The 25705-nt window shown below is 40.2% G+C and overlaps 1 protein-coding gene across 7 annotated transcripts in view; it reads right to left on the bottom strand.

The window, feature by feature from the left end:
- The window catches only part of TENM2 (teneurin transmembrane protein 2), a gene marked incomplete at both ends in the record, with an annotated part of 986019 nt that overhangs the window by 689065 nt on the left and 271249 nt on the right, over positions 1–25705 (bottom strand). For 2 of the 7 annotated variants that reach the window (XM_080698873.1, XM_080698874.1), the window contains one exon: positions 6541–6586. The exons of the other annotated variants lie outside the window; for them this stretch is intronic. In XM_080698873.1, coding sequence (XP_080554999.1) covers positions 6541–6586 — 46 coding nt within the window. Of the gene's footprint in view, positions 1–6540; positions 6587–25705 lie in introns of those variants that run through there. 7 annotated transcript variants of the gene reach the window in all.

The following is a 25705-nucleotide window of genomic DNA, read 5'->3' as shown; positions in this document are numbered from 1 at the left end:
CAAATAGTTAATTGACAATGGTAGTTGGTCTGGCGATAGGGGCATGAGACAGTTCAGAAGGATGAAGCCGGTGACTGGCATCATTCAGACTGGTCGATGTACTTTTTTGCTCCTTAAAGAGGCTGGTAAGACCTTGGCACATAAACAGAGACAGGAAGCTGTCATTTATTACTAGAAAGACATCTCTGTGCCCCCAAATTGGAACTTAGCCCATCAAATTTTAGCGAACAGCTCCCTAACCCAGACTTTTTACATAATTAGACCTTCTGAATGATAATTCACTGGCTTGGATTTTGCTCCTCAAATCTGCCCTTCCATATCATTAGCAGAGGTGGCCACGATTCGAGAACTGATCACATCAGGTAGTTAGAGTGAAGTCAGGGGAGTCAGAAAAGAAATCTGAATAATCCCTATGCTGGAAACTCAAACCCTGGATAATCAGGACTGTTCTGTATTGGCAATTAGGATTCTGTCCAGTTAAGAGAAAGTTGTAATCCATTCAGCTTCAAGCCTGTAAAGTCACATGTCTCAAAAACTTGTATTTCAGCCTCCAATGGCTTAAAAAGTTCCCTTTAGTAGGTTGTCTCCAATTACAGAAATCCTCCACAAGTACAAGGCTGCAGAAGTATATTAAACCTGCAGGATACTTGTAGCTGGCTGTCTTACAGAGCCTTACAGCACACGCAATCTCGATGAATGATGTAATAACATCAAAGCAATCCACCATGATCTGATCATCTATTTGTTTGGGTCACAAGTACTGTCATCCATGGGGAGGAGAATTGTCTTTCAATACAAATTTCAGAGTGTGAAGTAAAGAGAGTTGCAGATGAATAAAGTCAGCGTAAACTGACTTTAAGATTACACCACCCCAACCACCAACTGACCTTACATTGTACTGAGATCCTTCACCGTGGATCTCGGTATATCTTCAGCCTGTCCAGAAGTATTGGAAGAACTGCAATGACTGCAGATCTGTAAGCAGAACAAGGTTTGGTCCCAACTGTCCGACAAAAGTGGACAGTAAAAAGACAGCTTGGGTGCAAAGCTCGACCCTGGTAGTACATCTGAATGTGGTTGCTTCTCTGCAAACAGGAGATAGTGATGATAGAGTTGCATTATGATACATACCTGCAACGAATGCCCCTACATTCGCTGGACATGCACTGCAGGTATGAATATGCTATGGATTTGTGAGTGCTGACTTTTCCAGGGTTTTTAAAAGCCTCTGCAAACACACAGAAGCAAAACAGTCAAATAAGGCAGGCTGAAGGAAATACGGGGGGAAAAAAATCCACCTACATTCAAGGTACGAGACAATAATTTCTAAGCCTTTGGGATCTATTTTTTTCCCTTGTATTGTAATGCAGTCAAGTGTATGAGTGATGCCTTTTGTGTTGATAATGTCAAGTGTGAATGTCATGGGCAGCCCCCCATCTCTGATGGTATTAAAATGGTGCGAAGATGAAAAGCTGGGGAAAGTAAATGGAACAAATTAAATTAAAGTGGATGGAGGACAAGGAAAGTCACTCATCTATAGTTTGCTCCCAGGTGATGGTGGTGACTCTGTCCACTGAAACAGGATGATAAAATGATAAAAGCAGTATTTTTTTGTGGCACTCCACTTATTTAATTGCAATTATAATTATTTTGTCTCCTTTGCATTGTGAAGACTATTAAATGCCATAAAACACCCCATATGTTTACATATAAACTTCCATTATACATCCTGAGCAGTCTCCCAGATGGAACTTGTCACTCAAATATACCCAGCATCATAGAGTTCAAGGTGAGCTGATCAAGGTTACTAACTGACACCGCATACAATCCAGGGAGGAGATTAATTCCAACACAGAGAGTATATACCTTTTCAGGGAGGAGAAAACGCTCAAATATCGTAAAAATCCATCCTAATCAATGTCAAGAGAACAGAGATGAACATAACTCTAATTGATTCTGCCCAGATAGCACAGAGACAATACCACACCTTTAAACTGCACATCTCATCTTTCACAAATGGTGAAAGCTTTCCCTATGAAAACATAAAAGCAAATACATAAACACAAAACCCCTCCCTAATGAGGCCATGACATGTACAGTGCAGACAAGAAACTGCAATAATTATAGGAGGAAGGTGTTTCTCGAAGCCACTGTCGACAGTGTTCCTCAACTTTAGCACCTGTGTCTAGATTATCTGCTGGCCTCTGGCTTCAAGAGTGTCTGGAGTTTCCTCAACCCTAAAAGGTAAAGCAGTATTCTGACCGTATCAACAGCTCCTCCAGGCTGCAATTTAATGGGAGAACAGATGCCCCCTAGACAGGTGTTCCAGAATCTCCCAAGGAAGTTACGTGGCCCAGTGTGGACTCCCTATTTCACTCCTTCCCCACACCTACCCACACTGAGTCTTGAAGTCTTCTGCAAGCTTCCAGATCACATCTCTACAGTGACTATCTCATCCTTTGGCTTGTCATTCAAGGCCCATGTTGGACCAGCATCCATTTTTGCCTGTGGCATGGTTTCCCACATGACCCTGGGATAGGGTTGATCAGAATGATTTTGTTTTCATCTTTTACTCCACTTTGAAGGAGTCCCTTCAACCCACAGAGACCTTTTTCTCTCCTGCTTTGCTAAGGGAGGGAGTTAGGTCCTGGCACATTCATAGCATTAGTTGGTTCTCCAGATCCTCTTCCCTTCCCAAGGCTGACAGCAGGAGGATAGGGATTTCTTCTTGTTCGGGGTACCACTGGCACATTTAACTCACATTGCCTTAGGTTTTGCCAGAGATCAGGGCTTACTGTTATGATGGAGATCTGAAGTCAACAGGCAAGAAAACTGAACTAGAACCTGAAATCTCCCACCAAATTGTAAAGCTTTACTTTTTAAAGGCGCAAAGAAAGCAAACAAACCACTATGTGTCAAACCCAAAAATTGTATTTGAATCAAAGGGGGAAAGAAAAAACCAACAGCAACCTGAACATCCTTATCCCAGTGGATTTACAATGCTAATTACAAAATATAAGAATACAACGAGTTGACAGTCATGCCTTCTAAACATAAGCTTTTTTTTTCCCTTCCAGAACAACAACAACAACAACAACAACAACAACAACAACAACAACAAAAAAATAACTGAATGAGTGTTAAATCAAAACATCCTATGGAACAGTTTACACCTCAGGAATGAAAACTGACAAAGAAGTGCTTTCATGCCACAGAAAGATCCACCAGCACAGAGGCAGGAAAAAACAGAAAGCTCTCCAACACAGGTTGAGCCCTTGAACTATCTGTGATTTCACAGGCTCCCTTGTCCCCGCACAGTAGAAAAAAATATATATACACTCTCCTTCACAATTGAAATTGGTTAACTGATCATTTCCAAAAATAAATATTCCTATAGATAGAGGTCATTGGTTGCCTGAAATTGCATCAGTACTTGTCTGGGCACTAGAATCCTGGGCTCCTCTGGGACGTCTTTGTCATTTTATCAGAGTGATTACCAGCAGAGTAGTTCCAGCATGGGTCTCCTCTGCTTCTAGCGCTTATGTTTGCTCTCTGCATTCCGATTTTCTCCATCAAGCCTTGTGGCTTTTGCTTTGGAAATCTGGCCCTTCATATCCAATGTTAATTACATTTCCTATTCTGAGGAAAATCCTATTGGGCTAATTTTTCAAAATCATATAATGAAAGAACTTCAGTGAAAAGCCATGTAGGTTTTCGATTGTTTTTTACGGGTAGATCTATTAAGCACTTAATATTCAGTGGGAAAACAGTCTCAGAGCAATGAAATTCTATTACTTTAGAGGTTGCATGCTTTTAATTTCTTAATATTTCATTACATGTTGGCAACTGGTGCATATTTTTATAATGCGTTTGATCATTACTCTTCTCAGGGTTTTCTATTTCAGTTCTTCCTCTGACATCATATTTGCATGTTAAAGGGTTTTAGCATTCAGGGATGAAATGTTCTGAATAGTAATGTGCAGTTAACTTGATTTTTTAAAAACGAAAAACAGCAAACAGACATTATATATAGGGACTAAGGAGAACAATCTCATAATTTTGAAATCGAAACTCAAGTTTTAATAGCTTTCTATAGAACATCATAAAAGGTAATGATTCAATATAATTCATTAATTAGCAAATTATGCAAAATGCTATCAGCAGAGTTTGGGGAAAAGGATGTTTTTTCCTTGCCTTTTATAAGTGTACTGCATTTTTCCTTGTTTTAAAAAAAATGATCTTTTCTTTGCTCTCCAGCAACATCTACTGGAAAAGTCAGAAAAATGCTATTTATATGAATCCGATAGTTTGTGTGAGGATAGCTTTGATTACCATCTACCTAAAAAGTGCATGCTGAACTATGCTCCAGTTTACAATGCAGTTCTTCCTGCTTACTTTAGTTTCATTTCATTCTCTTGGAGAAGGATAGCAACTCAGTGATGCGTACAGCCCAGCCTCAACTTTGAACGTATCCCCACCTCACCTTGAGGAAGAAATTTTCAGAAACAAAAGTAAAAAGCACATATGATAAAGACAACATATTTCTCCAGGCCTGTCTTCTCAGTGCTTGCAACTTATTCAAGAAAGCCTCATCACGATCAACAGCAGAATAACAGCTCTTGATAGGGTTAGAAGGAATCAGAGAAAAGATCTATGCCAGAAGGCCAGGTCAAAGAGGACTGAATTCAAAAGAAGCTCTTTCGAGCTTCTACAAAGTTTCTTAAGTCGAAAAAGAAAAAACCGCACGGCAGGTGATTTTAAAACTCACTACGTGATCACCAGCATTTTTATATTAAAAACTCTAAAACAGTTTCTTTTTTCATTTCTTGCATCTTTCTCTGCTTTTTAAACCTTCAGAAAAAATTAAGTTTTCCCACACCTCTATCAGGGTATTCCCTGAAAACTTTGGCTAGAGATTTTCTGTGGATGATGAGGTATAATCAGACCCACAGACCACTTGGTCCCTAGTCCTCAATATCTACCCGCCCGATGTCCTCATAGAACTGGATTCATGAGCTGCACCCACAAATGCCATCAGATGGTCGGGCAAACACAAGACAAGCCAGAGTGAGGTATTGAGGAGTGAGTTTGCTTTGGACACTCAGCTAGAAAAAAACCAACATGATCACCAAATACATAAGCTATCTTCTTATATGTACTAGCTGAACGCAACAATACCACTGTATCGCAGTTCCTTCTAGGACCAAACCTTGGGGAGGTACGGAAGTCACCTTTCTATAGCTCCTTTCCCGAGAAGCATTCTTTTAACAGAATCCTGTACTTTTAATATTAAGACTTCCCCAGAATCATTTAAAAATCAATGGAAACATATCAGGTAACATTGTAGGCAAAAAGCTGGATAGAATTGGATGGCGGTCATTCTTAAATTAAAAAAAAAGTTTAGCCAATTAGTGTGTTTTTTGCATTCTCAAATATCAATTCGTTCACACCAGCAATAAATTTTAGCAGCAGAAGCGATGAATACAAAATCCACAAAGACTCAGGTTAAAATCAAATAGCCCAAACTTTAAAATAGCACCAAGCAACATTAATTCAGTGTGGGAAGATTGAAGTGTATTGTTGCATTTTGTGTCGATTCCATGTTAAAATAGATTGTGAGCTTTTTAAAGCTTCATCCCAAAGCTCTTTAAAGGAGAAATGCCATCAAATGTATTCTACAACTCCCATTCATAGTGCACAAAATGAACATCTTCCTTAAAGCTACCCACAGTGGAGGGCCACATGCCTTCTAGATTTAGGGTCCTCCCGCAAAGTTCCTACTCCAACCTGGTAATTAGTCCCCTCCGTTATTAAGCCGCTTAAAATCCACAAAGATCTGTCCAACAGCACCTCCAGAGTTAACTACCTTTTAAACTGTCATAATTCAGTTATCCCGATTATTCACTGGATCCGTTTCTAACACATGCCCTAACCTGATGTTTTAACTTCATATTTCATTTGGGACAACACTTAATCTCCATTTAGGAAACATCAACCTGACAGAGGTTAAGGAGATAGAGGAAGCACCTCACCCACAGAGCCAAGCCAAACAGACCCGAGCAGCTAGACTTAAATAAACTCTACCCTTGCTTAAACCTCCGGTGAAAAATTATTACAACGCATCAGAAGTTCAGTTAGAGGAAAAAATTTCAAATGCCAGTTGTCTCCCAGGGTTTAAGTCCCGGAGTTCAAAAGCAGTATCAATTGGATTATATTTCCCCCCTTCCGTGAGCTGTTTAGAATTTAACGTAACGTCGTAAACTGCTATTCTGATCAAAATCATCTTTCTCATCTCTCCCCTTAAATAAAAGGGAGGAGAAATCCTTCAGTATAAGCGCATTTACTACACGAATCTATTTTCAATTGAATTTGCTGCATGCTCTAATTCATCAAAATTAATACAGGTACTTTCTATGTTAAACAAAAGGAAGCCGACTGAAAAATCGGCTTCTGCTGCGGATGCCTTTCTCAATTACAAAACGGTAAAAACAGAGATTTAACTAAGCCACTCGGTCAAACCCTCCGGATCGGCGCTCTTACCTGCCTCGGCAGAAGGTTTCCTTGCCTTGTTAGTGACTTGCAGCATCGCTAGCTCGCTCCAATCCTCACCACCGGTCTCAAATTACACCGCTAAGTCCACCCCCCTCGCCTTTTCCCCCCTTTTCTTTCTCTCTCTCTTTTTTTTCCTTTTCTTTTCTTTCTTTCTCTCTCTCTTTTTTTTTCCAGCAAGAAAATGCTTATTGAAAGTGATTAGTTTTTGTTGTCGCTTTTAAGTCCCTCCTGCGGGAAGGAACCGGGAGCAATGTGACGCCACCTTTTAATCTTTTGTAAGAGTGAAGAGGCAGAAAAGGAACGCTCGATCAAACTGAGCTGCACACATGACTCAAACTCGCAGGAGAGCTGCCGCTGCCTGGTGAAAGCAGCGCCAGGCTGGAGCGGAGGAACAGAGAAGAGAGTCTATGCAACGTGACAACGTCGGTGCCTCAAGACAGGAGCACAGAGAACAATGAGCGAGGGAAAGACGGCGCAGAGGGAGAGAGGGAGAGATGGAGAGAGAGGGGAAGACAGAGAGAGGGGGAGAGAGACGGAGAGAGAGGCAGAGAGGGAGAGATGGAGAGAGAAGGGGAGAGGGAGAGGGAGAGAGAACACGGAGGGAAGATAGAGCGGGTTTCAGGCAAAGGATTCTCAGAATAAAAGCCACAGTGCAGTGTCTGGCAGCTTCCGTTTTTATCTCAGCGAGCATGATACACTGCCTCTCTCATTTAGAAACACATTCGTGTATCTTCCAGGTTTGAAAACTGAGATAATCGCAACGTGTCTCTGGTTTTGTCTGATTGGCATTTAACTGTGCCGTGTACCTGTGATTTTTTTTTTTTAGGATGCATTTATGTGCAATTTATTTCGCATATTTATTTATGTAGGCAAAAATGAAAGCTGCTAATTTCTACGGCAATTTGCAATGTAGTTTTACTGGCAGATGGAACTCTACTTATCATAACTGCTGACAAACTGCCACGGGTAAACAAAAGAAGAAACAAATGCTTCGTCTTGATAATTGTGTTAAAATTTTTATTTAAAAAGCCCATACCAAAATATTAGCACTTGCAAAACTGGTATTTCCTGGTTCAAGTTTAAAAGATGCGCCTCTCCATGAGTTTTTAGTAATAAAGGCAAAATAAAAGGGAAGGCATGATGCTGGAAGAAAAGGTGGTGGGAAAGAGCCTGTCAGGAAAGTGAAAACCTAAATTCTTACTGATTCTCCTCCCAAAGTGATGAGTGATTACAATCTGGGGTCCTGGAGCAGAGTTTTTGAGTCATTCTTGCTACACACTTTTGCTACAACCTCTCTCTGGCTTTCAGGTAGCATTTTAAAGTAGGTTCCATTTTTAAAACAAAGTCAAAAAGAAATGATTTCCCAATTCAAATCATATCAACTGCTGTCTCAACAGCTGGGTTCTTCCTCTATTGCTCACCTGATATAGGGGGCCAGGATGATACAGTTAAATTCCCAAAGTAACCTCTTTTAAAAAGGATATAAATTGCTGATTCCAAGGTCAAATATTTGGTGGAAGTGAAGTTACTGGTGTAAATGACTGCTTGCTTCCCATGGTAACATGAGTTGAAGCCCTGGTAAACCAGCAGGAAGAGAAGGCCAACTATTAAAATGACCATCTCTTTGCAATTAAGCAGTAACTTTATTTTGAGAAGGCAAATCTCACATGCCCTCCTTGTAAGTTATTTTGAAAAAACTAAAAAAACAAGTAAAAAAAAATAAAAGAATGACTTTTATTTCAACTACGTTTTATACTCAGAGACCCTCAGCATCTTGTAATTTGGAATTCCTGGGGAAACCGCCATCTAGAATCATTCTCAGAAGAGTCACACCCTCCTCACTTGACCTGGCCTCAGTGCTGCATGGAGTGAGGAAAATCATGTGAATCTTGGAGTGTTAAGAATTTTTATAGTTTGCTAATAGAGCATGCTTTAATCATGTGAAACTCGGAGTGTTAAGAATTTTTATAGTTTGCTAATAGAGCATGCTTTTTTTTTTTTGCTGGACCCCAATAAAGAAGTATTCCCACCTCCAAGGTACACAGGTGGAAACTCTACTTACCATGAAGGCAGTTCAGAGGATGGAGGGTACATGGGCTGAGCAAGAGGCAACTGACCAGAGAACAGAGTACTCAGATGTAGATACAGAAAGGAGGCTGGGAGGCCCGGAGACATGCAAAAGAGGTGGTGCCTGGTAAGTTCAGAATTCTCACAGACATGTCTCAGAGTGGATTGGAAGTGGCCTCCTTTAAATGACATTATTGATATAGGTCCTATAGTTAAAATTAACTCTATGCAAGGGCTGAAGTGGACTAAAGAATTTTCTGCCAATAAAAAGGAGACTCAGTTACAAAGATGAAACTATTTCAGCCCTCATACAAGCAGGGGAAGGGGTCTGAGGCTCCAGGATCAGGATCAGCAAAATATAGCCAGTGAAAGATAAAAAAAAGAAAATTAAGGCCAGACAAGAAGGTTTTTATAAAAAGCTATAAATGACGACTGTCAGTGTTGTTGTTTATTTTTACCACTTTCATAGAGAGGAGGTGGCTACTTTGAGTGGACATCATTTGGACTGTGACATATATACTTGATTCTTAAAGCTATCTTGAGTGAAGGGGCTCTCTCTGATTTTTCTGGTATGTAAATATTACCAGAATGTGGCTTTTTCATGACTTATTTATATGTGTGGGGGTTTATGCTCATGTGCTTATATTGTGGAATGTAACACTGTAGTTTTATTCCCAGTTTTGGGAACTAGGCTGCCCGGGATCGAATCCCAGCCTTATTTACCACCTGCTTGCTGTGACCTTGAACCAGTTATTTTTATCTCTCTGGCTTTTCCTCATCTTAAAATGGGTGCGATTTTACTTGCCTCATGGGCTTTCCGGGCTGTCGTGAAAAATAAAGGAAGCATGTCCTGTTGGGGTGTGTTCCAGGCATATAGCAAGTGCTTTGCTTGCTGACTTCTCCTATCAGCTACCGTTTTGAATTTTTTGCCCCCAGTGGGCAACAGACAGTATTTAATCATCTCAAAATGGAAGACTCACAGAGTCCTCTTCCCAATCTGACCTTCCTTACAGGTCCTAGTTATTCAAACTGCCCTCTAGGTCTCTCCACTTGGATAACACGCTTAAAACGCAACGAGTTATACAACCCGATGCATGCATCAACCCTCAGCGTGAGCTTTCCCTCCAGACTCACTCACTAGTGAAAATGTAAAAATCTCGGAGTCATTCAGGACTGACTTCTTTCGTTTCTTTTGAATCAGGCAATTATCTGTGACTATCAAATGGCACACCTGTATCTCTTAACGATCTGCTGTTTCATTTCTAGGCCCAGCCCCTTCTTGATCTTTCCACACAGCCCTATCTGGGCTTCTCTTTTCTGTGCTGAGTACATGTGGGGTGGGGATGTGTACCACCCACTGTTGGGCACATTCCTGAGGGTCCTGCCAATGCCCACACCAGATTATAACACCATCTTTCCCCTCTCAGTTAGGATCTGAGTGAGGGAGAATGACATTAGTCTAGATGTGACCTTGAATCGGCTCTGATGTATAAAGCAGCTAGTCTTTGGCACACCGGCGCTATTAGTGCCTTGTTAGTTGCGATGCTGCTCCCCACTGTCATGACACAGCTTATTGAAAACAAGCGTTTTAAGAGGCATTCTTTTCTTCTCCAACTTATCCTTCACAAGCTAGAATCACCTTCTTAAAATGCCACTCTGAATGACATCCATTCCCAATAGTTATTGATTGGTCAATTGAAAGTCTGTTTTATTTCATTATCTTACGTATCGGCTCAAAAACCATCAAAGGTTCACAATTCCTTAGAGAATAAAGTGCAGATTTCTTTGCCTCCTACTGAGTCGCCTCTGTGGTTTGACTCGGATGCACCCCTGGAACCCTCCCTTCTATCAGTACCAGACAAGGGCTTGCTGCCCCCAGCCTGATCCATATGCAGTCACCCGCCCATTTCCATCCCCGCAAGAGCTGCACATACATTCCTTGCTCTCATTACAACACTCTTCTTCATTGCTACATATTTAACTTCAATCTTTTTTATCTAAGACCAGAACAAGTTACAAGTTCTCTAGAAAGATGTCCTTGACCTTCCTGGTTTACAGCAGTGAAATTGCTTTAATCACAGTAGCTATCCAAGTGCCCCAGGAAAGGTGGTGTATATCATCATTAGAAACTTGACTTTGGAGCCAGCCCTGGGTCCAAATCCTGACCCTGAAATCTGCTTCCTAATTGTGGAACATTGGTCAAACTCTTTCTTCTCTAAACCTTGCTCTTCTCATCTGCAAAATATTGGGAGGATTTAACTATCTAATAAAAGTAAAACAATTTGCACAAATCTTAGTTTATGGGTAGCACCTATACAATAAAGAGTAGTTAGCAATAATACAAGCGCTTCCTCAATGAAAAAGACTCACCATTGCCTCTCATTTCTATGCCTCCCACATCACCCACAAAATGGCTGTTAACATAATTTTAAAGAAAATGACACTGAGGCTTAGCGAAATTAGCTCATTAATGCCACATAAGTAGCAAGTGGCAAAGCTAGAGTATAAACCTCTATCTTTCTACCTTCTAGAGATTTTGTTGTCGTTGTTTTGTTTTGTTTTAATCTATGCCGATCAAAAATAATGCCCTAGAAGGAGCATTATAAGGTGTAATATATATAAGGTGTAATGTTTACACCTTATATATAAGGTGTAATGTCTACACCTTAGTATTAGGTTGTTATTATTTTCTGGGTTACTAGGGCATTGGCGTACTTTTCCAATTATATCATAAACTAAATGAGAACAATATTCATGTTTTAAACATCTCTGCATCTTTCTTACCTTTCATAAATCTTTAAACAAAGTAGCTTGCTTACTCGGTAAATGTTTGTTGACTGCTTGATCGTCTGCACTTATGAGGATTAAAGTTTTTAACTACATTTAAATTCAGTGACACTATTTTTTGAGGAAATGGCTTCATCATTTCTATGAACACCATCATAATTATACAAAATAATATAAAAGACAAACATTCCATATGAATGAGCCATACAGATAGGAACGAAGAGAGTTTTCTGCAAAAGAGCCGTAGGAATGTGATACTCATTGATTCGGTTCCTCATAGTTGGCATTTATATTCTGTTTAACGATGGGGCCCTCAGGCACCCGTACTATACATGGGAATGGGGAGGTTATTAGCTCAAAGTCATCCTTTCAAGGTTATTCAGAAAGGCAAAAATGACTAGACACTGCAGCTTCCAGTCACCTTTCATTCTTTCTCTTAAGAAAGTACAATAATTAGGTTCTCAACTTATTTTCTCTCTCTGGTAACTCTATGTAGTACTAAAAAACCTAAAACAACAAAAAAGTATTCAGTCAACCAATATATTTGTCTGTGTACCTGGTGATGGACAATAGTGTTGAATTTTTACCAAGTTGTAGAAGTATTTTTATTCGACGCACACATACACACTACATGCCCATGGTCTCTAATCTATTTGTACATGAGTATAAAACAATCAAAATAAGAGGAGAAATGTCCACATGTTCCTCATATGGAATAATCAATGGTATCAAGCGCTCATCTTGTCCTACCTTACAATATTTGCATAGACTTCACCAGTTCAGGATGCTTTAGATGTTCTTGTTCAATGCTGTATTTCTGGCACACAGAACCTTGCATAATACATAGTGAGTGCTCAACATACATGTGTTTGAGAAATGAAGGAGTGATTGGACTCACTCTCCCATCTTTGCCTAAATACATCTTGTAATTCATTCTGCCACCTTTGCATGTGCTGCTCTCACATGACATTTGGTGAGAGAAATGTGGTGTGCTCCCTCTTTTCCTCATCCTCATTAAATCCTTTCTGGAGCAGATTAGCTCATGGTATAGGCTCAAATTTCAAAGCATCCATGGCCTGGAACATTTTATTACATATGATTTTCCAATTAATCTTGTCTTCCCCTTGGATATCTTAAGTTGTTGGAGAACTGTTATTCTTCTATTATTACTTTTACTGGATTCCTATCTTAATTAATGCACAGACTTTAAGTTCTCCAAAGGTTAAAAGAACTGTCTTTATTTTCGATTTAGTATATATTGTGATTCCTTCGAGTCCTACCTTGTACATAGAATGTGCTTGCAAAACGTGTTGATTTGGTGTTTAAACTGAACGTATCGATAAGTATACAATTCTATCCTTCAGAAATTATGGGAAAGAGCTTATAATACAGTTTCTAAGCTTTAAAAAATGGCTGTTAGAATATATCCTGAAAAATGATAAGAGTTCATAACATTTTTTGTATCCTTTTTACCCTGGAGGTAGTATGAAAGGCTATTCACTTATTCACCTCAGAATCTATCTTTTTTGAGCACATGCTTTGAGTCAACCAGTGGTCAAGTTAATGTCAAATTTAGCTCATTCCATCAAATTGAGAATCTCATGGCAGGAAGAATTAGCAAGTGCCCTGCGGAAGAATACTTTTGCCCTAATCATGGGCTCACCAGGTGGAAGTCATGTTGAGCTGACCCATGGGCAACTAATTCTTCCAGAGAGGGCTTTTCAATCCTACCAGGTCCTTCTGGGGAGTCATTGCAGGTCCAATTAAGCACTTATGTTTTCGGGGAGTTTGTTTATCCTTAGGGTGAATATGATAGGGACAAACATTACAGGAGACACCTCATCCTAACATGAATTTCCCCTTGGAGGAAGGGAGCTCTCCTGGTAGAGACCTTTCACCCTCCTAACACTTCTGTCTGGATTCACCAGATGTTCATGCTGCTGGAATCATCTATAAATTACTGTTTTTCTGAACAAAAAAAGAAAAACATTCTCCAAAATGAAAGAAAGGGAACATAACCTTTGAAGTTTCAAAATGTCCTTAATGTTCTTATTTCTAAAGATGAGATAATTCAGGTCCAATGAGTATAGAACATGATTAAAGGTTTGTGATATAAATAGCTTTCTGAAATTAGTTTATTGAATATTGTAATTATATCAGATCTTATTTAGCCAATTAAAACAAATTATTTTGCCTATAAGATTGCTAATGTTAATTACCATGTTCTGGCATTTTGGTTTTTGTCTGCTGAACAGAAGTCGTTCTCGTCTGTTTTCCATTACTGTTTTGCATAGCGATTTGAAGAGCTCCTTTAAGTAAAAACCAAAGCAGTAGCCACCTAATCATAAAGTAAAAATGGGAAGCAAATCAAGGGAGAACCTCACATCTCTGCTTCCCATGGTGGACCAAATAGAGTTGGCCTCAATGAAACTCTAAGTAAGAATTTACGTTCCTCTCCGTTGAGCTGAATACAGGCTTCGGTGGACTATTTGGTTCTTGTTACTGATGTTTTTCAATATGAAACATTTGAAAGCATCCAACCAGAAGTTGCACAATGATCACAGCCTTGAACGTATTCATCAGAAAAACGCATTCACTGCTACAGGTTTTATTTTTACAGTAACTAGTGTGCTGCACTGCTTGCCAGTTTCTTCAATACTCTTACCCATGACAATCACAAAAGCAATTCACAACCTGACTTATCAGATAGTTCTGTTTTACAATAATCTGGTTGCTATTTGTAAAATCCAGGATAAAACAGTGCAATTTCTGATGTTGAATATCTGAAAAGCTCTGGAAGCTGCTAGGGAGAGATATGCACTAAAATATGTAATGCGATGGAATTACAACAAACAGACATTCTGGAGAGTATACACTCTAGTGCATCTCAGAGTACGTGACATTTAATGGTGCTACTTTCAAGATTTCCAACTAAATTCTGTGTTTAAGCAGCCCCTTCCCACTCTGCTTTCCATAGTTCCAGATTTAACTCTTTCATTAAAAAAAAAACTCTCTCAAAAAGAACGATCAGTCAAAAATGATTGCCTCTGAATAACTCTTTCCAGAACAAAATGGAGGTAAGAATCTCAATTAAATAGTTTACTTCATGAGCTCGTTCCTAAATCTCTAGCTGTGCCTTGAAAGCAACGGCATCTTTCTGATGAGAATTTAACTCAAACAAAAAATAGTGAGTTTTAGCAGCTGACAAATCCCCCATAATAAGGGACTTACCCAACAAAAAATAAACCACTTTTCTAGTGATTATGCTTTGTAGATATCAAAGAAGAGTGCCATACATATTCTCTTAAAAAGCACAGACACCAGTGAAATCCTTTTGGGTGTTTGCATGACCATTTAGTGTGTAAAAAATGTGGAAATGGCAAGGACCACTGAGAGGCAGTAGAGTGCAATAGAAAAAGCTGTATTTCAGTCCCAGCTCTGCCGCCATCTCAAAATATGACACTGGCCGAATCACAGAACCACTCTCAGTCTCAACTTCTCCATCCACTAAATGGGACTGGTGTCTCCTAGTTTTTGATAATAAGGTTAATAAAAGCATTAGCATACCTTTAATAGCCAAGTCCCCTCTCTTTTCTTGGTGCAGTCCCATTCTACCAAAGCTATACCTTCTCTAAGGAAATAAGAGATGGTATTCTGGAAGCTGAATGTTCTTTTGGAGGCTTCTGGAGCAGCAATTAATAGAGTGGTGCAATAAGCCACTCAATAACCCTGAATTCGCTGAAAGAATTAAAGCAGCTCACCTCTGCTCCTGGGAGTGTAGTACCATGTACTCAGAGGATGCTCAATAAATATTAGCTGATGATGATATTGACAGGGTACCACATACAGTCACAGCACTAAGTGAGTGACTAAATTTACAATTGTTCATAAAACACACTGAAAATTATTGGCAAAAAAAGAAACCGATGCCTGACCTCATTTGCTCTATTATGATATCACCTCGTGCATAATAAGAACATCACCAATCCCTGGAAGCTTAATGGCCTTGTCCATATGACTTGGGAGAATAAAAATAAGATCATCCTTCAAAATAAATTCAGAATTTGGATGCTACTTAAAATATCCATTATCATCCTTCTAGTGCCGCCCACTATTGTTCCTTTTCTGGATTATTATGGAGCCTCCCAAATGACCTCCACATCTCTACTTTTGACTCCTGTCATTATTTTTACTCTAAGGCCTCCCAATGTACCCTACCTTCATGTCTACATCCTCTTGTATATATTTCTCTTCTACCGACTATATGACTGGCTTGGTAAATTGTCTTGGCCAACAGGAAATAAGCAATTGTAATACAAGTAAAAGCACAATAAACTCATATGTCCTTGGTGGTGGTGGTGATTCTGTGGGGTCAAGCCCTTGCTGTCCCATCAGCTAGATGGAACCATGTAAGTGTGCCCAGGCAAGCCTAGCAAAACAACTGCCCAATGAATACACCAAACTTCAAGGAATAATAAATTACTTGTATTTCAAGACACCTAGCTACAGTGAAGTTTATTATCTAGTAATAGGTAATTAATATGGCCCCCTAGTGATTCTTGTGAAATCTATAATCAGAGAGCATCTTCCGTACCATAAACCAAAAAATCTCACTCCTCACATACAAACCATCTGAGAGCTCTGCTTTTAGTAATAAAAGTCTTCCCAGTGTTTTTTAAAGACTTGGTTCTCTTTGTCCTTCCCTTAGTTTATCAGACCTCAACTACTCCTTCTCTTTCTCTCTCTCTCTCTCTCTCTCTCTCTCTCTCTCTCTTCAGTTGCATGAATTCTGCCTAGAGCATACTTCCTTGTGAACACTCCCCATTTAAGGGTTTCCTCCAATTACTATTTTTTTACAATGATACCTAATCACCAAATCAAAACTAAATCACCCCCTACAATACTCAAATACCCTATTCTCCTTTCTCATTCTTTCTCTATTGCACTTAATACTTTTAAATTAATATATAATTTACTCATTTTGGTTCACATATGATGCCAATGATCAGAATGCAAATTCCAAGACAGCATGGTTTGCTGATGAGTATCCATACCTACAACCATGGCTGATACATAAGATAGGCTTAATAAGTGTCTGCTCAATTCATCAATTGGGTTAAGGTGCTTTGGGTACCACTTAGAGAGATGTATGAGACACCACTTGACAGAACATAGAAGTAATCTTGTAGTCAAGGAAAAGAGAAGATCAAGAAAATTATTTGGGAAGTGTTTTATCTGAGGGGAGAGGGTTTTTAGTAGGTGATGAGAACTGTCAACCAATCCAAGAGGCTAGACCAGACTAGCCACCTTGGTGAAACTCAGGAGACAGCCAGGGAAGAAAGGAGATGCTCCAAGTTGCTTGAATCTGAAAGGCAAATAGTACTAGAAGAAGGTGCCCCCAAAGAGTAAATCAGATCCATCACAAAGTTGGTGAAGCACCAGCCATAGGCTTCAACACCCCACTTGTCCATTCTACAAAGGCACAGCCCAAGCTGGTGGTACGGCTGATGCTTGATGCTCAGGTGGGTAGCCAATAATTTACCTTAGTACACAACAGATGTGGACTGGAAAGACTTCCCTCCACCTCCCTGACTCATTATTTGTGCAAATCACTTCTGAAACTGTCCATTTTCTTCTCACCCCACACCTCATTTTCCCTTTTGCTCTGCAATTATATATTATCTGGCACTATAATTGTATTGTGTATAGCAGCCATGCAAACTATATTGTTAGGAGAAAAATAATACATCTTAGCTCAACTAGATTCTTCTGTGTGGGGAATAAAGGATGTGGGTCTCTTAGAGTTCTTAATAGACAGCTTGCTCTGTTCAATTTCCCTAAAAATGAAAATTGCCAAGGAGCCAAGTATGCAGGAGATGTATGGTTGGAGGGTATTGCAGCCTGGTGTTTCCGTTGATGGATGCTGTCCGCTGAATGACTGAGAGTACCAGTTAACTCACTACCAGGGCTCCTGCTTCCAGGGACTCTGGGGAAAGTCAGCCCTTCCCATAGCAATCCCTCCTCCTTCCCTGCATCTCTGTAACTGCTTCAGTAAGTCATTTGTGGCTTTTCCAAGTCACAACAATACCAGGCACAGCTATTATTCCAGCCCAGTAGATGATGAGGCTGAAAGGTTGTGCTGGGACTTGGTCTCCTTTTATCCTTTTTTTTAATGGTTCTAAAGTATATATTTCAGCATTTGATCCCACTTAACATAAAATATTTACTGCATGATTTACGGTGGGGGGAATGTCATTTAAAAAAAATCCTTTAGCTTAATTATGAGAGATGTAAATGTGGTCTCACTTGTTGGGGGAAAAAGTTACTCTTAACAATGAGGTGTAAATTGGTGTCTGCTTAATCTGTTCACAGCAGGAACAAAGTCCAACGGCTCGCCTCCTCGCCCTTATTTTTGCAGGAGGACCTGGAAATTAATGTGTCCTTGGGAGTTCTTGCAGCATTTCTGATATCTTGAGAGAGAAAAGAGAGAGAGAGAGAGAGAGAGAGAGAGAGAGAGAGAGAGAGAGAGAGAGAGAGAGAGAGAGAGAGATGGGCATTTCATGCTTGATCCTACTACCAGCTGTAAGGACATCTATTTCACTCCATTTTCAGCATCTGTGTTGAGCTGTGGACCGAGGCTGCATTGTCTGACCTCAGTCGCAGGCAGCAAAGACTCACCCTTCTCTGGGCACTCCTCCTCCCCTACGATTCACGGCCTCCTGCATATCCTGAAATGGAGTGAAATTAATAGAGGAACCAGCCTGTTATTTATACAATGACCTTGGGCTCCTGGGGGAATTGGAGGCACTATTCTTTCACTCATGATGTTTTACATTTCAAAGAGCCTAGCTAGCTTTGATATTAAAGAATGAAATGTGCAATGTAATTGTTATTGTTTTATGACCTTTAATAGGTTAATCAGGCTGCATCAGGTTTTCCACTGTGTGGTTCTGTTCCAAAAGAAACGATTTGCCTCATAGTCAACGTCTTCTGACAAAGGGGCTCAACACTAGTATTGGGGAGAATGAATATACGGAAGTAACTAAATCCTCAAGAAGAACGTTCACTTTTTCACCTCAGTTCCTCTCCCATAGGGGTAATATAAGTTTTTTTTAGCTTTGTAGCTATTGAAATTGGAGGCCAGATCATACGTAGTTGTTTGGGGACTGTCTCGTGTATTCTGGGCCATGTAGCAATATCCCTGGTTTCTACCCAATAGATGCCAATAGTACTTTTCCCTCCTTTATGACAATCAAATGTCTCTAGACAATGCCAGCTATCCCCAGGGGACCAAAATCTATCCCTATTCAGAAACATAAGATTCATATAAAAGTTGAGTGGGGGTAGAGTGAGGGGCATTCTTTTTAGGGGATTATAAATATGCATAGAACCTACTGGTTTGTTTATTTATTTATTTCTATAATTATTTATTTATTTATTTGTGGGTCTGGGGATGGAACCCAAAGGCATTTGACCTCCGAGCTACAGCCCCTGCCCTATTTTTTAATCTTTATTTTGAAGCTGGGTCTCACTGAGTTGCAGACGGCCTCACTAAGTAGCTGAGGCTGTCCTCGAACCGCGATCCTCCGTCTCAGACTCCGGAATGCGAACCTACTGGTTTAAATTATAATATAATAGTAGCCAACATTTGTAGAGAACTCATGATGAACCAATGAGCCCTATGCTAGCTGCTTTAAATGTTTGATCTCTTTGATCCTTATCAGGAGCCTATGCAATAGCAATCACCATTTGGAATTTATAATTAAAGAAACTAAGGCTTGAAGGAGTTAAGTAATGTGTTCAAGACTTCCCAGCTGGAAAGTAGAAGAGTTAAAATGTCTAAATACAGGAGTTCATCCTTCACTTCTGGTTTATCTTATCCATGTAGTTATAATCTGAGTATCTGAGTGAAACTGAGTGTTGATTAGACACTACTACACCCAGGAAATGCACCTACAAACTAAATAGGTCTAAAACATGAGACAAAGCTTGCCCTTAAGTGATGTAGGCAAAACGGAAGGTATAATATGGAAATAAATAATATAAAAAAAAACTTGTGGGAAGAGCCACTGAAGAGGTCAGACCTAGAATGCTTCGGATCATCACTTCTTAGACTTTAATGTGCCTGCGAATCATCGGGGTCTTATTAGGATGCACATTCTGATTCCCCAGGTGTGGACTGCATTCTGGGATTCTGTCTTTCTAACCACCTTGCGGATGATGCTGCCGCTGCTCACTGTAATCAGGTAGCCTTTAATCTGCCGGGAACTGTGGCTTCAAGCACTTGAGAAGTGAGATTCAATGGTGCGCATCCGTGATGCCAAGAAAGCGTGGACAGCGTGGAGAGGGTGGGAGGAGGGTGGGATCGCCTTGGCCAGGAGAGCCGCACTCGTCTCTCAGCCCTTCACTTGGAACATCCACTGTGCGCCTACGCGTGCCCACTGCCCACAGAGACAGCTACACATCTGCTATTTTAAAGGACAAATATTAATTTGAAGCACAAAAACACCTACCCACCAAACATAACTGGCTTCTGCAAACACATTTTCATGACCAATTTTGTACTTTTGGAAGAGAATGTTTCTCTCTCTTCAACATACAATGGGCTATGTAAAAAAACAAAAAAGTCTTTTTCCTCTCTCCAATCCACTATAAACATTGAGACTTGAATGATGGCTGAAATTGGCCAGAGTCTAACAAGGAAAAATACAAACAATAACAACAACAACAACAACAACAAAACAACAACAAAACAACACATGGGAGTTACAGAACAAGAAGATGTTTAATCTGGTGAAAGTCACAATTAAAATGGATGTTAGGAGAATTGTTAACTGCAGGGCCATTAATTTAGCTGTGCTCAGAAAGACCGAAATCGAGTCCTGTAATAAACATACACATAGAAAGGGTTTGGGAGCTGATCTCTTCTAATGGTTGTGGCCTCTTCACCTGGACCACAGCAACCGCTGCAGATCACAAATTGTTTTGTGACATCTGGGTTTGACCGGAGGTCGTAATGAAGGGGATGCATTTGGAGTGACTTGTCTCTCTGAACACATTCAGCTAGTTCTCCATACATGTTTCAGGAGAACACAACCAGGGGATGATTCGCTGGGATGTGGAGATGGACCACAGTTAAGGCAAAGGTTGAGAGGCTGAGAAGTGGGACCAACCAATTACTGCGAATATTTTCTACTCAGATATAGAGTGAGAGGTCTAAAATGGGAAGGGATTGTAGGTATCTCAGGCTACTGGTATCAGTGCCATTCAAACTGCATTCTGCGGATGGAGGACAGTGGTGAGTTTTGGCTCATTCATTAAGCCCCTGCTCCATGCCAGGCCCTAGGATGCAGAGGTGAATGCTGGCACTCTTGTGCTTGGGGGCTATCTATGATGAAGTCCTTCCCATTAATGAGTGATTGGTGTCATACCTGTATGACTTTTAATCATATCCACTTCTGAGTGGATGACATAGACTCAATATTTTTTCTTTAGATAATCTGTTTTCACACTTTTTACTGGACTTCATTGTAAGCAACAACATCTTCATCTTAAGAAATTATGTGTCTAAAATCCTTCTCAAGCTGCCCAAGCCAATTGTTAAAATACTTCAAGAGACTTATGAAACTACTGGAAGACAAAGGCTGCCTTAGCTTTGGGAGTATTTCCTTCCACCCAGAACACTCTGGTCATGCCCCCAGGACTCTCCTGTGGTCTGGCAAGTCTGAAGGATGAGCATGGCTCGGCAGTTCTTCTAGTACCTTCTATCATGTTCTAGATAGTGTCTGCAACTTGAAACCATTCTCTAAGTGTTCTGCTTGCATACAGTACTGGAAGTTTCAGTTACTGGCTTTTAAAAGAAGGTGTTATGTTGTACATACACAAACTTATCCATGCAAATCACTGTGTTGTGCCTGGAGAGGGTGGAGGAGTGGGGTGGGACCCCTGGGAGGCTCACTGAGTGCTGTGTGCATGTATGGCTCTGTCATTCTAAACTTCACCATGATGTATGATTACAGTGCACCAATAAAATATAAAAGAGGGTCATATGTGTGGCTATCATAAAACAAAAGTAAAACAACAAAGAAATAAGCCCTTCTGCCATAAAATCCCGGCCTAGAGTGGTTACAAGCACTAAATCTACAGCATGAGAGGGTATACTCTCTGCAAGCTATATAATGAACATAATATAAATAATTGCTACTTCATGGATTAAAGTAGGATTCTTCAACCTTAGCACTACAGACAATCCTGTCAGGGTGACTGTCCTGGCCCTGTATGGGGTGTAGCAGCAGCATTGCCCTGTTTCCACTAGATGCCAAAGGCACCCCTAAGTCGTGACAATGAAAACAGTCTCTAGACATTGCCTAATACTCTGGTGGGTAGATTCACCCCCTGTAGAGTGTGACTGGCCAAAGGAAGTAAGCCAAGTACAGAGCTCAGCCTGGCATCTGGCACAAGTGATACACTCGGTGGTATTAATCATGTTTATTAAACAGTAAGTGTATGCTGTGTGTGCTTCTGAACACTTTAAGACTGCTGCCGTGAGTGGGGCGTGGTGGCTCACGCTTGTAATCCCTGGGCTTGGGAGGCAGAGACAGGAGGGTCATGCAGGTTCAAAGCCAGCCGCGCACGCGCTGGATTAAGAGACCATGTTTCCAAATAAAAAAGTTTAAAAATAGGTCTGGGAGTGTAGCCCAGAGGTAGAAGGGTTTCCAGAAACCCCAGTACCCCTCCCCCATAAAAGACTGCTGCCTCCTTGAACCTTACCGAACCTCCTGAGTCAGGTCCTGTTATTATCCCCATTTTATAGATGAGAAAAATTAGTGCCAGAAGGAAAAGTAACTCTTATAATGACCACCCCCCCTACTTTTGTATAGTAGGGAGTCTCCACAGGGATAAGAACCCAGGTGACCAAAATGATGTGGAGGAGAAAGAATAAAAAAGATATTGCACACAGTTGTCTCCTGTTTACATATTAAGTATAGAAAGTACCTGAGAAGAAATTCAAATGTGGATAAAAAGCAAGTGTTTTTTTTAATACAAAATACATTTTCTAAAAAAAGGTTTAGAAAAAAATCTTAATTTTCCCCAAACTGATATAAATGAATAACAGAATGGTTAACAAGTCAAAAAAAAAAAAAAAAAAAGAGGCGGGTGTGGTGGTGCACACTTGTAATCCCAGCATTTGGGAGGCTGAGACCAGAGGATCGCGGTTCACAGACAGTGTCAGCTACTTAGTGAGGCCCTTTGCAACTCAGTGAGACCCAGTTTCAAAATAAAGAATAAAAAATAGGGCAGGGGGTGTAGCTCGGAGGTCAAATGCCCCTGGGTCCCATCCCCAGACCCACAAAAAAAGAAAAAAGAGACCCTGTTTCCAAATAATAATAATGAAATATATATATATAATGTCTGGGAGTGTAGCCTGGAGATAGAAGGGTTTCCAGGAATCCCAGTACCATAAAAAAAAAAAAAAAACCCACCAGCCAGGCATGGTGACACAAATCTATTCTGTGTATCCAACTATTCAGGAGACAGTGTAGAAGGATTACCTCAAGCTAGGGTTTGAGGACAGACTGGGCAGCATAGTCAGATCCTGTATTTCTCTCACACACAGAACAAAGAAAGGAGGAATGTTTATCCAGCTAGAATCCCTGGCTGTCATTGTACAGAGTTCAGAGAATTCCAGAGCTGTGCAAAGATGGTGCAGACTTGTTCCATTACTCTGGAAAGACACTTGGGCGAATAGATGCTGTGGTCAATATATCCCTCTAAAAAGAAATAATGATCGCCATGTGGGCTCAGCTCCCCACTAGGGCCTTGCTTGTTTTCCCAGAGATCCTTCAAACCTACTGACCTAGGCAGCCAGCATGCACCCTGCGCTGGCTGTTACATCCTAGATTCCTCTTGTGGCTTGAGAAAGCTTCGACCTCCTCCAGAGCCCTATTGACCTTGCATAGCAGCTAGAAAACTGGATTTTCTGACTGACTTTCCATGTATCATCAGTGAAAGAAAATATTTTGTGGCATTAAATGCCCTCAGAAACAAAGTATAGGTTTATATAAGCACACATAAATTGTTCTTACCCCCCAGACAAGCAAAAATTCCTACACAAAAATAAAAAAAAATCAACACAACTGCAATAAGTAAATGTAAACACAGGATTTGATATAACATGCATACAATTATATGAAAGAGAAACTGAAAGATAGATGAAAAATAACCATTCTGAAAGATAGCAATAATTCCTTCTTCTAAAGTTTTAGAATCCAGGCTAACACTGACTTATTAAGTTTGTCATTGTTGAACACAGAAAAATGAGAGCTTTTCTACATTTGACTGAAAATCTTTGCATTTCTACCAGTCTGAAATAGAAACTTGCAATTAAATCAATTAAGCAATGAAAATCAAATATTCCATTAAAATCTAATTTTCCTCCTATCTGATTGGTTGTAACTCAACTGAGCTGGAAACAGATGAGAGAAGCAAAATGCTTCTAAGTCTGCCACATGGAGACAGGAGAGAAAGAAAATGTTAAACATGTTCAGAGAAAATTCAATCAAGGCATTTTATTTTCCTTCTGCTTGTGTAAGTTTAACCATTAGGGGTTCCCCAAACATAGGATTTCAGACTGCAGACTTAGAAGACAATAACGATTCTTTTCTCCTCTGTCTTCCTTTTGCAACCATGCCCTAGAAGTTTCTTTTCCTCTTCCTGAATTTGAAAAGGCCAGGCCATGCTCCCAGGCAGAAGGTACTGTGCGTCTCTTACCCACTTCAGCACGCCCAGAATCTAGTTGCTGTGACCACAGTGAGATTGGAATTGGCTCTGTGTACTGATTCAAGGCATTACTGAGGCCCAACGTGTCAAGGAGGGATTTATTTTTCTGAGTAGCAAAATGGAGGAGTTGTTCCTTAGGGATCTGGGGAAAGAACACGCCAACTGACTTAAATTTCCATTCTCCCTCTTTTCTTACAGAGAACAGAAACCTACTTCTATACCAATAATCAGCCCATGCACGGGAGGCAGATTTTCCAAATATGAAGTAGAAAATGACCCTGTATGTTGCTCAGACAGACAGAAATGAGAAGACAGTAATGCATGAGAAAGATGCCTTCCCCAAATCTGACAGGTATCAGGATGCCTGACAGAGCCCAAATTAAACAGAAAATCATACAGAAGGGGAGTTTTTGAAATACGTGAGTGGGCAAAAAGAAAAAAAAATAAAAATAAGATTTCCAAGGCCCTAGTGTGTTTCAAATTTTAAGTGTAAAGGTGCAGTTGGCCAGTATGTTTCAGATGAATTTTTACAAATTCAATTGTACAAAGCTATTTTTAAAGCCAAACTGTTGTGATCTGCTGGAGAGTTGGTGTAAGTAGTTGTCCCAGCCAACCCCAAATTAGGTGAATCTGTGAAAAAGAGGGAGCCACCAAGACTCTTTCAAGACACTGAAAGCCAGCGAGTGTGTTCACGTCTGTGTGCACGCCCATGCACGTATGTATGTATCCAGGAAGATACATACTCAGTTGTTACCACTACTTTCCAGAAGTATGAGTAGTTGAAAATGTGATCTTAATCCTGAAGATTACAAAAAAAAAATCATTTATAAGAATTTTCTTTGCTTCTCCACTCACACTCCCCCCAAGCATCTGTCTTCTCTGAGCAGTTGGAACAGGTTGGAAGAAGAGGAGGAGGAGCAGAGAAAGATAAAAGTCGTTTTGCAAGTAAGCAACTGCTCTTGAGTTTCTCGTCGCACCCCCTTTGATTCCTTCCCTGCTGCTAGGGGTTGGGAACACAGTCTCAGCCAGACTGCTTGGTTGGATCTTTACCCCAGTTCCTCTATTTACCAGCCTAGTAACATTGGGGATCCTACTGAAACCTCTCTGTGCCTCTATTTTCTCATCTGAAAATACAACCAACCAACCAACCAACCAAACAAACCAACAAAAAACACAGTCCACTTACCCTAGAACTGTTAGGAAAATTAAACATGAAAGCTACCAAGAATGGTCACCATTCTAAGGGCCTTTCTCCACAGCTAAGTATCCTCAGCTCTGAGTATACCTGTCAATGTTACATCCACCTTTATAATAGCAATGCAACACACAATAACCTTTGCTACTGGCTTCATTTAAATGATGAAAACTGTATAGTGAGGTCATTGAATCTAAGCATCTGATCAGAACAACTGTCAGAAAACTAATGAAAATAATCATCACTCCCTTGAAAAACACATATGCTCAATTTTTTCCAGGGAGTTCAGCTGCGTTATCATCTTTAATATTTAGAGTATAATAC

The sequence above is a fragment of the Muscardinus avellanarius genome (assembly GCF_963383645.1).
Source record: "Muscardinus avellanarius genome assembly, chromosome: 7".
Lineage (NCBI taxonomy): Eukaryota > Metazoa > Chordata > Mammalia > Rodentia > Gliridae > Muscardinus > Muscardinus avellanarius.
This window is presented reverse-complemented; position numbering and strand designations above follow the sequence as displayed.